Raw genomic sequence first — 18459 nt, 5'->3', positions numbered from 1 at the left:
ATTCGCCACATCTCTGCTCATTATGTTTGGGTTCTGCCCGTTTGAAGGATTACACGTGGAAGCAACCGCAGAAAGTATGGTTATAACTCAAAAAACTGGTATAACTCACATATATATGATAATTGTTACTTGACGAACGTTTTGACACCAGAATGCGTACTTTTACGCTCTTCTAATCAGCCTTTTACAGAGCAAGGAAGTAGCATTAGCAGTGGTTGTGTAGATTTTTCATATATATCACCAACACCGTCTCAGGTTTTGCCAACCTCTGGTCTCAACCATCCGCTGTTAATAATTACTGTTACGTTAACAAATTAGCTAATTGCTTCAAATTCGCTGAGAACTGAGTAACGGATTGAGGTTGGTTACACTTTTGCATTTTGTTCACCATGAGTACAACTCACGATGTGCAAAATAAAGAAGGTGGCGCCTTCAGAAAGCCATTACTTTACTTGTCACGATTTCGACTACCGATGACGTCATCTCTACAGATAAACAAACAAAAGGAAGAGAAGTTACTTGTTACCATACCTAAAATAAAAAACTAATGCGAAGGCAAATTAGCTCGTTAACGGGGAGGTTACACAATCAATTTTCAATGCACTCACACCGTTTCCACGATTGCCGGTTCTACGTTACCGAATCGACCCGGACTTATATCCGGCCAAGCATGTATGTATGGGTAATGTTTATGCTGCTATAACAACAACAAAAACAATGGACTCACTCTTAAAAGAAAACATGATATTTAACCAGAAGCAGTGAATTTTCTTCATCTTAATGAGCACTAGTAAGACCCCATTCATATAGGAAAACACTTGTTGCTTCAACTTTTCGAATACTCTTTTGGTGTTGTCCGACGTGTTCACACACGGAAATTTCCTTACTTGCACTTGCTTCAGTTTTAATCTGCAGCCAAAAACAACATTGAAAAGAACGAAAACACAAAGTTGTTAACCGAGCACGAGCAACTTTGGGTCTCCTATCTTCCTCGTCCGCACCGCTTCCACAAATAATGAGTTGAAGCAACAAAAGTTGCCCTGTATGAACTCTGTCTAATGAAACTTGCGTAATATCAGTTGTATGAGGTATAACCATATAAGTAGATGATCTACTTTTTCGTGCTTAACTCCGAATCCGTAATTAAAAAGCGAGATTTCCCTTACTAATTTTATCTCCCAAAATCAGAGATTATAAAATAATCCTAGATTATAACGATACTTTTTGACATACAACTCTGTGTTTTCTGTGTTATCGATAATTATTATTACGAATGTGAATGCCTATTGCTGCCATAATTTTTCTAAACCACAGTAAACGTCGTTTACGGATTTTTTCCAACTGATTATTATTAGCAGCCAATTGCGCAATTAAATTAACTATTCCTTCTCCTTGTAGTTTGTTCATGTCGTTAGTAATAATTAAACAAACCAAAAACGCCGAAATATTCCACCAAAATAATTTTTATACAGAAAAACCTTTCACAACAGTATTGACAGCTGATTGTCAATTTTGCAGGTTATCTGCCATATGTGAACGGGTAGATTAATTTGTGAACGTACCTATTCTGTATACTTTTTCGCCAACCGAGCAGAGCCCAATCATTGCAGGCAACGAAATTGCTAATCGATGACGCCTAATATAAAAGGTCTGTTTCTTGCCCTAAAAAATATTATTATTAAGTCAAATTTATTTGTTGTTGTTTATTATTATTTTTAATGCCTCTTGTTACAGAAAACAATTACCAAGTGATTTTGACAGTTTTCAAAAACCCACCTCGATTTTTTGAGTCGCCTTTGGAAGCTGACACGTAAACTGCATAGAAACAAAATTACAACGATGGGAAAATTACAGTTTTGGAGAACATAGCAATTCAGTGACTTTATATTACGTTGTCAATTTAATCTCTTGTCAATAAACTGACCGAAACAAGAGATATAGAATATAAAAGTATGCCCAATGAACCTAAAGCGTCAGCGCTCCAGCAGCACCACCCCTAAGCAAAGATCTCCCAAAAGAGCTAACTTAGTGGAAAGGACAACTGACCCATCAGAAGCCGAAAGGGCAAAGGCAACAGTGCCTAACCTGGAGGTGAAAGAAGGGACGGCTAAAATGTCCTACAAGGATGCTGTATGTAGCACCAAGCTGGGTATCATACCACCTGATTATCCGGCAACGATATGGCCTACGGATAAACTAAAGGCCATTCAACACGTTATCCTGGACAGCATAAGGAAAAAGCAGACTGGTGGTGCCAAGCCAATCTTTAACAGCTGCACCTTCCGCGCAGGATACATAGTTGTCTCATGTGGCAACGATGAAACAACCGACTGGTTAAAGGCAGCAATGCCTAAAATTGAACCATGGAAGGATGCGCAAATCAGGATCGTTCTAGAAAAGGACATACCAAGGCCTTTGATCTTCACATGCCTCTTTCCAGAACTGGACAGCACATCCACAGAGGACATCCTCAGCCTCCTGGATGGGCAAAACTCTGGCCTGAACGTTCAGGAATGGCGGGTACTACGTAGAGTACAAAAGGGTAAGGTGACGGAGCTAACCATCGCAATCGACCCCATCTCCGCCATTGTGATAAAAAAAAATAACTCCTGGTTGAACTATGGGTTTAGCACAGTTCAACTTAGAACTAAGGCCAAAACCCCGGAGAAGGATGCTGAATCAGAAGCGCCCAAGCCTCCCGCATTGCAGCGGACCGAGGAACAACCCTGCACTTCGACATCGGCGATCGCAGCAACCGCTGTGAGCGTAACGCAAACTGATGAGCAGCCATGTTGCTCTAAAGATGCGCCACACGCCACCAAGCCTGCACCAATGTCAAGTGCTCAAAGGGTAGAGGAAGGCATAAGAATGCGACCCCCGCTTCGTGCCGACAAGAAAAATAATGGTCCAAAGAGGACCAAAAAAGGCGAACGTCACTCTGCTGAGGAAGCGGCCTTGCTGGGTAGCAACAGAGGCAAGAAAAAGGCAGCCAGTGCCAAAAAACAGAGGCGATAATGCCACACGCTACCCTAAGCAACAATAGAAGGCAACTCGGATGCCTTCAATTAAACCTCCACCATGCAAAGGCTGCCTCGGCTGAACTAGCAAGGAGGTTTAACAAACAAAACTTGGATATAGCTCTAATCCAAGAACCGTGGGTACGTGACAGAGTCATTGAGGGACTCCAAGATGTTAATGGTAAGTTAATCTATGCCAACAATGATCGCCCTAGAGCGGCAATCTTAATTAGCAATAACTTAACCTTCATTCCCATTTCGCAGTTCACTACCACCGATCTCGTTGCGATCTGGACCAAGGTGCCAACAGACAAAGGCGAGCACGAGGTAATCATTGCCTCTGCCTACCTTCCAGGAGATGAGGAAACTGCTCCAACAAGGGAACTTGTAGCCCTAGTCAACTACTGCAAGGAGAACCACCTACGCTGGATAATAGGATGTGATGCGAATGCCCATCATACGATATGGGGCAGCACAAACATCAATGCGAGAGGTGAGTGCCTTCTTGAATTCTTACTTAGATATAATGTATCAATAGTAAACCGAGGCAATGAACCAACATTTAGGAATGCAATAAGGGAGGAAGTACTTGATCTTACCCTATGCAGTCCAAATGTACTATCAGAAGTCTCAAATTGGCATGTGTCCGGGGAAGCATCAATGTCGGACCACAGTCTTATCAGGTTTGACTTAGGTGCTACCTTACCGCACATAACAATTTACAGAAATCCAAAGAATATAAATTGGAATGTCTTTCACTTTAACTTAGAACAAAGTGCTAACTACTCTAAGCATCACCTGGTGCTTAAATCAGAGCTTGAGATGGAGGTAAATGAACTCCACTCAAACATTACGTCTGCATTTCATGAGAGCTGTCAGGAAAAAGTGAAAAAACCACGAAGGGATGTCCCCTGGTGGAATAGTACGCTTTCAAGACTACGCCATGAAACCAGAGTATTATGGAATAGAGCTAAACAAACAGGGGACTGGGTCTCCTACTCAAGAGCTCTAACCAACTTTAACAAAGAATTGAGGAAATCTAAGAGAGCTTCCTGGAGGGATCACTGTGATAAGATTTCAAATCTTCCTAATGCTATCCGCCTCCAGAAAGCCTTATCAAAGGATCACTCAAACGGCATATGTACCCTGAAAAAGCCAGATGGTAGCTACACTAAAAACCCAGAAGAAACTAGCCAACTTCTACTGGAGACCCATTTCCCGGGATGCCATGCTTTACATGAGTCCACAACGTTGGTAGAACCTACCATTGATGCTGACAGAGAGGACCTAAAGCTGGCAAATAAGCTATTCCATGAAAATCGGGTACAATGGGCTATATCTACATTTAGCCCATACAAATCTCCTGGACCTGATGGGATATTCCCTTGCCTTCTGCAAAAGGGAAGCCAATACATTGTCCCTACTTTGTCCAGACTATATAAAGCAAGCCTATTGCTAGGTTATATCCCTACGAAATGGGCTGAGGTAAAGGTCGTATTCATTCCAAAGGTAGGGAAAAAACCCGAACAATTGCCTAAGTCATACAGACCGATTAGCCTCAGCTCATTTTTCCTAAAAACAATGGAAAAAATATTGGATCAGCACATACGGGAGAATAACTTGGTTAATTTCCCACTGCACCAACTTCAATTTGCCTACCAACAAGGTAAATCTACTGAGACTGCAATACACAGTCTGGTAACCATTATTGAAAAAGCTATTGAGTCAAAACAAATCGCACTTTGCGCTTTTATTGACATAACAGGAGCTTTCGATAATACGTCCTATGAGGCAATCAACAATGCCCTATCTCAAAAGGACGTACCTAAACCCATCAGACGATGGACTATATCGATGCTGAAATCCAGAACGATCAGTACAGAATTAGGAGGAAGAATAAAGTCTATCAAGGCCACAAGAGGTTGCCCGCAAGGGGGAGTACTCTCTCCTCTTCTGTGGACACTAGTAATAGATGAACTTCTCCACAAACTGAACAACCTAGGATTCCACACCCAGGGCTATGCTGATGACCTGGTAGTATATATAGTGGGCTGGCATGAAGAGACCATCTCTAACCGCATGCAACAAGCCCTCAACATAATCAACAAATGGTGCACTGACAAAGGGCTCTCTATCAACCCATCTAAAACTGCGCTAGTGCCGTTCACCAGGAAAAGGAATATCAACATCAAATGTCCTGTCCTGAATGAATCGACTCTACAACTCTCCACAGAGGCGAACTACCTTGGTATCAACCTTGACAAAGCGCTTACCTGGAACTCGCATCTTGAGAAAGTTACTGTAAAAGCCACAAGGGCATTCTATGCCTGCACAAGGCTTTTTGGTAAAACATGGGGGCTCAGCCCCAGAATGACCTACTGGACATTCACTACAGTTGTTAAGCCTATAGTCACTTATGCTTCCATAGCATGGTGGCCCAAAGTTAAGCAACGAAAGGCGGCAAGCGATCTTAATAAATTGTACCGCCTCATCTGCATCGGTATAACAGGAGCAATGAAAACATGCCCAACTGACGCTTTGGGCGTGCTCCTAGGTATACCACCGCTTCCCATCTTAATTGAAAAAGAAGCAAGATTGAGTGCCTTAAGACTAAAAGGCAACGCCGATCTTAAAAGTGGAGATATGAGAGGACATCTAAAGATCTTAGAAGACTTTCGACACACTCCTATACTACACAGGGTGGATACAATATCTCCCAAACCCATTCTCTACAGAAACTTCCGAATTATTATTAATGAACGAACAACTTGGAGAACTAATTCTATCAATTTCAAGCCTGGATCTCAATTATGGTTCACTGATGGGTCCAAGCTGGAAGATGGTAGAGCAGGGGCAGGAATCAATGGGCCTAAATTTAAAAAATCGATTCCGATGGGACTCTACCCAACAATATTCCAGGCAGAAATACATGCCATTGAAATATGTGTGAGAGAATGCCTTCGCAGGAAAATGAGAGGTACTCACATCTATATACTCTCTGATAGTCAAGCGGCTCTAAAAGCCCTTCTATCAACAACTATCACCTCTAAATTGGTAAATGATTGCCTAAACCTTCTCAACATGTTAGGAAACCTCAACACAGTAAATCTAGTCTGGATTCCGGGACATGAAGGGCATGAGGGGAATGAAATGGCTGATGACCTCGCAAAACAAGGAGCAAATATGCAACTTACTGGTCCTGAGCCTTTCTGTGGACTCACGAAAAGCCACATTAATGAATTCCTCAGGAAATGGGAAGAAAGGAAATTTGCTGCACACTGGCTAAATTGTGCCGGTCAGCGTCAAGCCAGACAATTTCTTAGTCCCAACAAAGGAATATCAGACAAGCTACTCTCACTAAACAGAGTAGATCTGCGTCTTCTAACAGGATACCTCACAGGTCACTGCAGCCTGAGGTATCATTTAAATAACATTGGTCTATCAGAGACCAATGTCTGCCGCTTTTGCGAAATGGATATAGAAAGCTCAGAACATGTGCTTTGTGAATGTCCTGCGCTGGGCAGACAAAGACTTCACCACCTTGGTGGTATCGTAGTATCTCCATGTAATCTTTGGAACAACAAACCCACAATAGTGCTAAAATTTATAAAAAGCCTTAAACTCTAGGGTTACAAAATAGGTCTTGCACAATAGATCAACTCTGGTCGCAGTGCGTAATGGCCTTCTAATAATAATAATAATGCCCAAACTAGGAAGTCACCACAGAAAAAAATAGTTTGTTAATTTTCCGTGCTTACATCACCGATTCGGTCACATTCGCCAAGAACGAAGTTGCGATACTGAAATGGCACCACGGAAGGCGAATTTTTACAAAGTATTATTACTAAGCCAACGTATCTGCGTTTTCCTTGAGATTTGCTGTTTTGAAAGCCAAAGCGACTTGCTTTTTTGTTATTGCTTTGTTTGTTTGTTAACATTCTCGTATAAATTTTGATATTCAAAATACCAAATTGTAAAACAAAATCAATGTAAATGTTGTTGTTGCTGTAGTATCATTCCATAGTATAGATTCCCTGAGATGGCGCGACCTTGTATTACATTGCAAGTTATTTAACCCTTAGCGTAAACTGATGAAGTTGTTATCCCTCATAACTGCCATTAGCACTACGGGATTTTTGCAATTTAGTGGCAACATTATAATCAGGTTGTATTATACATATGTACAAGATGTAAACAAACCAAACAACAATAAAATATGAGCGTGAAGCAAATAAAGAAAAAATATACCAAAGAAACAACGGACGAGGTAAGAAACAAGTTCAGCTCGTAAGCAGAAAAGGTGAGAAATATCGCATAATTGGCGGGAAAATACCCATGTGTTCTCCCGACTTTTTTAAAAAAAGGGGTATAAGGGGGGGTAGAGGGGGTATTCTACTATCCAAAAGTGAAAACTTCACTTGCCGGAGCCTTATAGTTTTTAAGTTATTTGAGTTTAAAAATTGTAAAATTGACCAAGAATCCTCCTATTTTGGTTACTACAACCAGCCGAAGTGCTGCCAGACATCGTATAAATAAACAATTTTAGAAGATAATAAATGACTAGAAATACAAAATTTTACAAATTATTTCTATATTATATACGTCTATTCATATATATATATATATATTTATTATTATTTATATACATATATATATTAATGCTTGATTTTCAGTAAAGTATGTTTGATTGTATGCATTTTGAATATATGATATATATATATATGATATATATACTTTTAGTTCCAAATTTTCACTATATTATGAATATATGATATATATATATACATATATATGTATATTTAAAAAAAAAGAAAAAAAAAAGCGCCGCAGGCGAAAATTTGGAATAAAAAATCGCGCGATTTTTAATTCCAAATTTTCACTATATTATACATATATATATTTAAAAAAAAAGAAAAAAAAGCGCCGCAGGCGAAAATTTGGAATAAAAAATCGCGCGATTTTTAATTCCAAATTTTCCCTATATTATGAATATATGATATATAATTATACATATATATATTTAAAAAAAAAAGAAAAAAAAAGCGCCGCAGGCGAAAATTTGGAATAAAAAATCGCGCGATTTTTAATTCCAAATTTTCACTATATTATACATATATATATTTAAAAAAAAAGAAAAAAAAGCGCCGCAGGCGAAAATTTGGAATAAAAAATCGCGCGATTTTTAATTCCAAATTTTCCCTATATTATGAATATATGATATATAATTATACATATATATATTTAAAAAAAAAAGAAAAAAAAGCGCCGCAGGCGAAAATTTGGAATAAAAAATCGCGCGATTTTTAATTCCAAATTTTCACTATATTATACATATATATATTTAAAAAAAAGAAAAAAAAAGCGCCGCAGGCGAAAATTTGGAATAAAAAATCGCGCGATTTTTAATTCCAAATTTTCCCTATATTATGAATATATGATATATATATATACATATATATATTTAAAAATAAAGAAAAAAAAGCGCCGCAGGCGAAAATTTGGAATAAAAAATCGCGCGATTTTTTATTCCAAATTTTCGTTATATTATGAATATATTATATATATTCTTTTTTATATATTAAATATCTATGTATATAAAAGAATAGTTAAAAAATTTTAAAAAGAATATATACACCTTAGAGGTTGTAAACCCCCATTCCCTCATATTCCAACAGAAAAGAGTGTGTGGAAATTATGTTCCTATGTTGCTTCGTTTTCAATCGCATTCTATTATTTTTTTTTATTTTTTGCTTCTGGCAGCACTCCATTCAGCCATGCTTTTCAGTTATTGTAAATTTAGCTGGCATATTTGGAGTTAGCAACTTAAAAATGCAATATAAATGGTTAATTTGTGGTATAAATAAATAAAAAGAGTTAAAAACGTGTGTGTATGTTAATATAGTTTCAATATTTATTAAAATAAATGTGATAAATGCACTTATTCTATCAAAATTTGGTGAAGGTAAAAGACAAACTTTATCAACAAATAACTTAAAAACTATTATTAACAGAATAGTGTTGGTGCTAGTTTTAGCAAAATAAGCACGAAATGAACATCTCCTGTGAATTTCATTGAAAAATTCGTAATATTTCTCTCAAAACAAGTGAGGGGAGAACACATGGAGTCGGAGCCTAATTGGCAAACAGCAAAGTACCTATAAAAAGTAATTTTTCAAAAAACTAGATTTTCGCTTCGAAGGTGAACGTGATAGTCAGCTCCATCTAGTCTGGTGTGCGCTATGCATTTGCTAGTTTGGTTTGCTTGACAGTAGCACGGAACATCGATAAAAGCGTGGAATTTGTAAGCCAGAAAAACCTCAGGCTCCTTACAGAACCAATTCTTTAGTGTAAAAAACAAAACAACAACAACTGGCGCTGAGGTCACCATCATCATCAGTGGTGACATGCAACAGCTGCTGAATGAAACCGGCTTTTTATATTGAAATACTCGTACGTCGATTGGGTAGCAGACACTTTTGTGCTGCGCGTATGGTTTTTCATTAATAATGTCGCATTGTGTTGCAAGTGTTAGTGTTTAGAGCAACAGTAATACTCAACGAGGCAAGCAAGGCACTGTGAATATTAACGTAGTACTTAATTAATGTAGAAACTTAAAAACGCTGTGAAAATGTGTCTCAAATTCACATTAATACTCTTATTTCTAAGTCAACTCATGTATTCGTTTGGGCATGCCGAAGAAACTACAACCGAATCTAATAAGCAACGTTTGAGTACACCTTTGCCCAATTTGCCAGCGAATCATTTGATTCGCTATCTGAACACATTCCCGCAAGTACTCGAAGAGTGTGCGTTCAGTGAAGAGTGTCAGCGCGCCATTCACACGAACGTCTCTGAAACAAATGCATATGACGCAGCGATGATGATATCAGAAGCGGTAGCAACCGCGTCTATGCCCGCCGCTGCTTGTTGGGGCCATGAACTTGATTGTGATGTGAAGACCCGATTTCAAACGCCCACCTGTCCAGGTGAACACAACGGCTGGGTGCAAAGTAAGACAACACAAGTCAGCACATTCTATTACCAAGCAGACTTTGGTTATATACAACAACAAATCAGCGAACTGTCGCTTATGTGCGAGCCTAGGTATATCACCGATTCATCACTAGAGTGCAGCAAGTATTTACGCTTTTGTCGCGGCCGCAATCTGCTGTTTGATTTCCGTGATTTAGCAAATCGTAAAGAATTAATACGCTACCACATGGATGTGTTGAAGCCACGTCAGTTATTGGGGCATTGTCAGTTAAATAGAACTCGCTTGGAAGCAGAGCTAGATCACATGGGTGCGCTGCAGTCTTGGGCGCCAGAGCTACGTAATTTTGACGAATTACCAATGTCGATAATGACAAGTAGCGAGTGCGACTTGGTGGTTGATACACCCACTTTTATTATGAAAATCGATGCTACTTATAATATGTATCACCATTTCTGCGATTTCTTTAATTTATACGCCTCTCTTTTTGTAAATCAATCACATCCGTTGGCATTTCATACTGATTCTCGTATATTGGTCTGGGAAACATATCCCTATGATTCGCCTTTCGCAGAGACCTTCAAGGCATTTTCTGATAAACGTGTATGGACGTTAAACGATGTGAAAGGAAAGCGTGTATGTTTTCGAAATGTTGTATTGCCCCTGCTACCACGCATGATTTTTGGTTTATTTTACAATACGCCACTTGTAAGTTACCTTATTTTGTGTTTGATATCTTTATAATTAAAAAAAAAAATAATTTTTAGATCAATGGCTGTCAAGGGAGTGGCTTATTTCGAGCCTTTTCTGAATTCATTCTACATCGTTTACAAATACCATATCGTCCACCGCTACCGCAAGCCAAATTACGTATTACCTTACTTTCCCGTCGCACAAAATATCGACAAATTTTAAATGAAGATGAGCTGTTAGAGGAAATTGCCGCCAACAATAGTTACCATGTACAGCGTATCTCTTTTGAAAGGTACTGACTCCAATGACTGTGTTCCCAAATGATGTACAGCCTTTTGACTTAACCTTTCTTTTATAGGGGACTCTCATTCAGTCAACAATTAGCTATCACACGTAACACAGATATACTTATTGGAATGCACGGAGCTGGTCTTACCCATTTGCTATTCTTGCCCAACTGGGGCACGATTTTCGAATTATATAATTGTGAAGACCCAAATTGTTATAAAGATTTGGCGCGTCTACGTGGAATTGACTACATTACTTGGGAGCGTGATGAATTACTTTATCCACAGGATGAGGGCCATCATCCGCAAGGTGGGGCCCATGCCAAATTTACAAATTACCGCTTTGACCCAAAAGAATTTGTACGACTTGTGGCAAGAGCAGCGGAACATGTATGGGCACATATTGAGTTCCAAAAGTTCCATACACAGAAGAGTGTTAATCTCCAGGCGAGCCAAAACAAACATGATCGGACCATGCCACAGAAAGATGAGCTATAGACTTGCTTTTTATTCAGTATTTAAACCTTTGTAATTGTGATCTTGAATAGTTTTAAAAATATACGCTTATAAGTCTTATATAAGTGAAATGAAAGTTGTGCCATAATCTGGACTGCTCCGATCAGAGTAGGTCGGACTAATTGGGTCGTACAAACAGTTAAAGTGGCATTGCCACAATTGTTTTTGTTTTTCATATGCATTCGACGACCTCATAGGCCTGTCACAATGGTTCCGTTGCGCCAACAAATTTGAGTGAGAGCAAAATAGATTATTTTTTGCAACGAACCTATTGTGACAGGGCTATTGTGTGTGAAATATAATTTACCGTAGCCAAGGCGAATTTATTATATTAATAATAAATCCACCTTAACCGTAGCTATACTCTAGTTGGCGTATCCTAGTAGATCAATTTTGGTTGTCATCTTTGTATAAAAAGTAATAAAACACAGCTTGCGTAATCGCACGATTTTCGGGCCGATAATTTTCTACAGGCGTATATATATGCCCTGCTTTATCGACCACCGAACCGCTGCCTTAAAGCCTGACTTGCGTTTCTTCGGACGCAAATTGTATGTGAATAATCGGTGCAAATAAATCTACTCGAACTTTGACTGCAAGACATTAGGTCTTACTTTGTAATTTTGTGCATTCAAACTATTCGTTTAAAAACTCTCTTTACACGTCTGTTACTTTTCAAATATACACAACCAAGTTATAAGTTCGATTCGAACTCATGCAAGCATGAAGATATTATGCAAAGGAAGGACCGACCGATAATGAGGTGCAAATAGGCTATAAAAAAAACTAAATATGGGCATTGTAGCTGACCCCAGAATATTGCTGGAAGGATAATAAAAGGAATTTCCAAAATATTGCAATCTTGATGCCGCACTTTATTCGATTCCCAAGCAGAAATGAACTGAGCGAGGTAAACAACCTGGACCATACTTCAGGTGGTTATTTTCCGAATAGGAAGGGATACCGTTCTATAATTGTTCAGATAACTAACAAAAACTAAGCCATAATATTAGTTGGGGGAAAAGAATTACATTATTTTCTCGGTAGATCGCTGTAATGATCGATATCTCATAAAGTGTCGATCAAACAATTTAAAGTTTATGCTCGTTGACTGTTCCCTTAAGTTGTGAGTTACAGGGTGTTAACAATGAAAGTCAACAAAAAGAATATTCGGTACATTTTACAGTTTTTTTTTTATAAAGGCCAAAGTGTAAGCCAGATCGCTCAAATTGTAAATGGTGTTTATGGTGCAGACACTGTAATAACTAATTACGTGAAAATGCCCATAAAAGCACAGAAATAATCGAAGTTCACCAAGGATATAATACAGTTTAAAACCATTTGCGCAAAAATATTTGATTTCTTTTTCCGATCAGGGATAGTACAAAATTTTGCTGCAAGTAAAATCAAAAAACCTATGTATGGACATAAATTAAAAGAAAACCAGAGTAAGTAGATATAAGCATAGAAAAAAAGGAATGGTTTTTACGGTTTTGAAGTATTGATTTTCTATTATAATTGATTTCAGTTGCAGAAGATATGAAATCAGTAAAAGCTTAATTTTGTGTTCTTCAGTGAAAAGGTATGAATTGGCACAGAAGAAATGTGAAATTGTCTCACCATAGTAAAACAGTTTTTTCGCCAAAAAACTTTTCTCCTCATTGGTACTAGCCTTATGTATCTATATTAACCGCGTTAGCTGAAAACGAAATATAAATTCAATAAGGAAAAGGAAAATATATCTATGTACATACAAGAATACATGGAAAAATATCAAGATGCACACCATAAATTGGGGGAGGAGTTCGGCCAAACACCCAAAAAGGGTTTAAGCGGGAATTACATATATATACAAACAACAACGTTAACTAAAATAACACGATGAATTTCTGTAACATAAACGCTTCAGTATAAACTTTAATATCTTTTAACTTTAAATATTGACAAAACCAAGGAATTCACAAATATTAAAGGATAAACTGATAAAACTAATATACTAGAACACACTCAAACACTAAAATGTGAAAGTCTGTTACATTCTACTGCAAGTGCTGCTGGTTAATCTTCGACACTAATTTTAATATAAGAAATACTGATTTCACATGAAATTGATTATTAGAATGAGTATCTCAGTCTTGAAGCTGTATGTAATCTATAATTTTTAATGTAAAGTTGATGCTTACGTTTTTATAATTTTTTGATATAAAATAACACTTTCTAATTATGTAAGGGCACATCTGACATGGTTACACATATTTGTAAACATGTCAGATTAGGTACATCTCAGTGCAATTCTCCTTCGGAATTGGAATATTATGAATTTATATTGGACAATGACGTAAGAAAATTCGTAACAGTTCTATTGTACTATTCTGAATTTATTAATTTCACATTTTTCACTGTCTGGCAACTCATAGTTTACATAAGGCTGCACACATTTCTTGCATACGGCGACACTGCAAAGGTGTTGTCAAACTAAACCATCAGCTGTTTTTGTTTATATTTCTTTGTGGATATACCATGAAATCCATTTTATTGCCGAATATTAGGATTGATTAAAGTGTGATAATTTGGTCAACGTACGTTTTACTGCTTTTTCGAATACGAGATTTCTTATCAACTAACTGATTAACTGAAATAGCTTAAATATACACACACTATTATATTTGTGTGTAAGAAAAATTATCGAAGTAAACTAAGGGCGTATTGTCACAACATGGAACGTTTGGAAGGAACAGACAGTTCGTTCTGCGCTACTGGTGCGCCAAAAACACAGTGCCTTTGTTCAGAGAAACGACGATTTTTAAATTTGATTTATAACGAGATGCATTCGGATTCCAAGGCACCTACACCACATATTGAAATATACGATAAGAATTCATGGCACACATTTGTTCAGGTGATGCACATTCTATTGACAATTGTGCCGATTGTATTTTTCTTTGCGATTGCGCGCATTGTTGGACAAAAACTTGAATCACGAATCCCGCCGAATTCATCTTGCGGATATACTATTGAGTTTCTATTAATAGTGGTGCCGACGGTGCTAATTGTAAATGTGTTTAATAATTATATTGGTCAATTGATGATAGTGTTTTGGGGCTGTCTACTGGGCTTAATGTATGTAGTTTACAAATCAAAAAATCAAAGGCGTTGGTACGTTTTAGGTGGCCATCGACCATTCGTATTAACATTACTTCGTGCAGCTATCAATCTGCTCACAGCGCTTTGCATACTCGCAGTGGATTTCGAAAGCTTTCCGAAAAACTTTCGAAAAACGCGCCGATATGGGGCTGGTCTTATGGACGTTGGAATTGGATTATTCGTTTTTGCAATGGGCACCGTTTCGAAACCTCCAAAAAACATTGCTCATATTACGAAATCACTATGGACTGTAGTGCTGCTGCTTGTGTTGGGCCTCGGACGTACTCTACTGATAATGTTGATTAATTATAACCAGGATGAACATGAATATGGCCTACATTTGAATGCCTTTTATACATTGGCACTGACCAAGTTTTTTGGATGCCTGTTTAGTGGAATTGCGAAAAATAATTTGAGACATCTGATAGCGGGTGTGGGTAAGTTACAAAACAGAGATGAATTTATACATACGAAAATAATATTGAACGATTTTGGATCTACATAAATTTTTTCATTTATTACATACCTATACATATGCACACATTCGTGGTTTTTGCAACATCGTTATCTGATCTCTGGTGATTAGAATTAGAATAATTATTTCGATTACTAATTAATTATTATTTATCACGATTAAGAAAATGTATTGTTTGTTTTTATTATCAAATTTTATTTCTTAAAATATAAACGATTGTTGCTTTTGTAAGAGCTTAAATTATTCTCAGACACTATTGGAAATGGCGCGAATAAACAAAATGATCTATGTACATTCGTATATGCGTACGAGTGTTTATAAAAAGCTGATCCTAATACATACATTTGTAATTTAAATCTAAAAATGTTGTTTATACATATGGTACATAACTTCTGCTCAAATATGAACGAGACGGTATCAATAAAACGGTCCGCGGATGACATATGGCAAAAATATATTTTTTGTTTTTTGGTAGGACTGTTATAAGCCTACATGGTAAATTTTAGCGTGATATGTCACATAGTTTGTTTTCTGTGCTACTGTAAACAAGTCAAGCTCGAGTGTGTTCTTCGAATTTAACGATGGAAATTCAAGTTGAACAAAGAATTTGTTTGAAATTTTGTTATTCCAACCAAATTTCGGCTTCAGACGCCTTAAAAATGTTGCAGACAACCTATGGGGGCTCTGCTCTATCGCGTGCACGTGTTTTCCAGTGGTACAAATCGTTCAAAGAGGGCCGTACATCGGTTGAAAACTTGCCTCATGAACGTCGTCCAGCAACATCAGTAAACGACAAAAACATCGGAAAAGTAAAGGAAATTGTGCTTGAAAATCGCACAAATCGCAAAATCGGTTAACGCTGAATATTATTTAGACGTTTTAAAGCGATTGCGCGAGAACATTCGTCTTAAAAGGAAGGAATTGTGGGACAACAAGTCATGGTTCTTGCATCACGATAATGCACCAGCTCACACATCACGTCTTGTTCGCGATTATTTGAATAAAAATAATGTTAATATCGTTCCGCAAGCACCGTATTCGCCTGATATGGCTCCATGTGACTTTTTCCTGTTTCCCAAGCTCAAATTGCCGCTCCGTGGAAAACATTTTGAGACAATTGAAATCATAAAAGAGAATTCGAAGAACACACTCGAGCTTGACTTGTTTACAGTAGCACAGAAAACAAACTATGTGACATATCACGCTAAAATTTGCCATGTAAGCTTATAACAGTCCTACCAAAAAACAAAAAATTTATTTTTGCCATATGTCATCCGCGGACCGTTTTATTGATACCGTCTCGTTCATATTTGAGCAGAAGTATACCAAATACATGGTATTTTGTGTCAGATTTGGCGATGGCTTTCAAAGTATATATGCATGTATTTTTTAATTATACTTTTATTTGAGGCACAACATTTGAGTTACATTAATAAGTACGAATGCTCCCATTACAGATTTATATACTAAAATCATTGTTTATACATTTATGGAAAATGCTACTGAAGTTAAAGGCGGATGTACATATGTCAATCCGGGCCCTTTTGCTAAGATTTTACAAGTATATTTTATATTCTTACAAAAACAACGAACATTTTTTAGAAATTTTAAGATTTTTATGTTATTTTTGTCACTTCGCTTATTGAACTCCAATTTCACTATATTCAACTAAATTTGAAATTTTCCCTTTGCAGCCCTTCTATTAATTCACGAATGTTGCCTTCAACTCTACACATCCGCTTTTGTTATGAATCCAGATATCGAACGTGACACATTTCTTAGAGCGAATCGTGAGGGTATTTTATCACTACCAGGTTTCGTAGCACTATATCTCATATCCATAGTCATTGGGCAGAGTCTAAAGATGAATGATAAAGCTTTGAGCCACAGAGTATTTATAGATAAATTGAGAGCGCTAGGCATAGCAAGTGTTGTGCTTTGGGTGTTGGTGGTTGGATGTATCTTCACCGTTTCCATTGCCCGTGTAACCTGTAATCTCGGCTACGTTACGTGGATCTTGGCCCTTGCTGTAACAATGACGTTCCTCTTTATCATGGTTTTTCATTTGATTTTAAGTACAATTTGGCCTATTTGTGACATAGAAGAAGATTTTGAATCACTATTGAATTCTACTGTAACAACGAGTTGCCATGAAAATATTTTGCCTGCGCTTGTAAAAGCCGTAAATGCAAATGGGCTGGTGTTTTTCCTATTGGCTAATGTGCTCACAGGCGCGGTAAACATATACTTGGAACCAAGTGTTCGAAGTGATTTTGAAAGTATTTGCATTTTGACTGTTTATATGTTTATTGCAATTAGTTTTGTTTATCTATTACATCGGCTTAAGATTCGAATAGCGTAAATTTTTTATATCGCAATGTGTAATATTTCATTTATGTATAGATAAGTATATGTCACAAGGGCATATGTGAACCCATGGCACAATGCGAAAGGAATTTTTTTTCATTTAATTTTAAAACGTTCTAAGTTACCGGAACGTGGCGGATTCCCCCACAAATATTTGAGGAATGTGCTTAAAGTGATAGTTCTTACCTGGATATAAATCTGAGTCCTTCGAGTAATCTAGTACGAATGTAGTGCGTGCGACTTGCGTAAATGAAATTATAGATCTTATGACGTGTGATGATTTTTTCCCCAAGAAAACTTTGCTATCAATTTCACCTGACCTTAACGAGAAAGTTTACAATAACTATGGAACTTTAAGTGGTTCCGCCGACTGCCGAACCTTATCCAACATATTCTAAGTGAGTTAGTGTTAAGCTATTAATTGTAAATTTTATTGTAATTTTTAGATATACCATACATACATATAAATGACAAATAAATAGGTTAGAAAATGTTAGTCAGCTGTTTCAAAATTTATTTGCTATTAATAAAATACAATTTTTGGTTTCGTCAACTGCCTTACCTAATCTAACTTATTTTAAGTTAGTTACTGTTAAGCTTTAATAGTTGACAATTTGATTGTAATTTTTAGATATACATATAAATGGAAAATTAATAGGTTAACGAATTTTTACGATCATCTGTTTACAAAATATTTAATTATTGACATGTTTTACTATATATTTGGTGATTATAAAATTTTCTAAATAAAAGTAAATGAAAAATTAATAACAAAATTGAAATCACATTGCTCAACAGTATTTTGGCAAATTTTATTCAATTGTAAATACTTGGCTTAGGCTTCGTAAGACAAGAAATTTCTCTCACCTTTTTGGTATGTTTTTTTTTTGTTTTTGTTTTTGTCGGGATAGACTAGAGACACTCCGACACAATTAGGTTAGGTTAGGTTATCGTGATAGTCGGTCTGCA

General features: G+C 37.0%; 3 protein-coding genes across 5 annotated transcripts; all 3 read left to right on the top strand.

The window, feature by feature from the left end:
• Positions 1-2829: 2829 nt before the first annotated feature.
• On the top strand, positions 2830-3799 carry LOC129248817 (uncharacterized). Its single transcript, XM_054888431.1, has 3 exons — positions 2830-3198; positions 3282-3700; positions 3787-3799. Exons 1-3 carry the CDS (start codon positions 3190-3192, stop codon positions 3797-3799), a joined length of 441 nt encoding a protein of 146 aa, XP_054744406.1. The 5' UTR covers positions 2830-3189.
• A 3415-nt stretch (positions 3800-7214) lies between these two features.
• On the top strand, positions 7215-11703 carry LOC129248262 (EGF domain-specific O-linked N-acetylglucosamine transferase). Of its 2 annotated transcripts, XM_054887745.1 has the most exons (4): positions 7215-7317; positions 9202-10716; positions 10776-10993; positions 11060-11703. In XM_054887745.1, the coding sequence occupies exons 2-4, from the start codon at positions 9646-9648 to the stop codon at positions 11484-11486; spliced, it is 1716 nt and encodes a 571-aa protein (XP_054743720.1). In that variant the 5' UTR covers positions 7215-7317; positions 9202-9645; the 3' UTR covers positions 11487-11703. The 2 variants fall into 2 exon arrangements, with proteins under 2 accessions (XP_054743720.1, XP_054743721.1); XM_054887746.1 differs by lacking the exon at positions 7215-7317 and having other exon boundaries at positions 9154-10716.
• A 2313-nt stretch (positions 11704-14016) lies between these two features.
• On the top strand, positions 14017-18120 carry LOC129249009 (uncharacterized). Of its 2 annotated transcripts, XM_054888619.1 has the most exons (3): positions 14025-14083; positions 14146-15085; positions 16818-18120. In XM_054888619.1, exons 2-3 carry the CDS (start codon positions 14221-14223, stop codon positions 17483-17485), a joined length of 1533 nt encoding a protein of 510 aa, XP_054744594.1. In that variant the 5' UTR covers positions 14025-14083; positions 14146-14220; the 3' UTR covers positions 17486-18120. The 2 variants fall into 2 exon arrangements, with proteins under 2 accessions (XP_054744593.1, XP_054744594.1); XM_054888618.1 differs by having other exon boundaries at positions 14017-15085.
• Positions 18121-18459: the final 339 nt, after the last annotated feature.

The sequence above is a fragment of the Anastrepha obliqua genome, chromosome 5 (genome assembly GCF_027943255.1).
Source record: "Anastrepha obliqua isolate idAnaObli1 chromosome 5, idAnaObli1_1.0, whole genome shotgun sequence".
Taxonomy (NCBI): domain Eukaryota; kingdom Metazoa; phylum Arthropoda; class Insecta; order Diptera; family Tephritidae; genus Anastrepha; species Anastrepha obliqua.
This window is presented reverse-complemented; position numbering and strand designations above follow the sequence as displayed.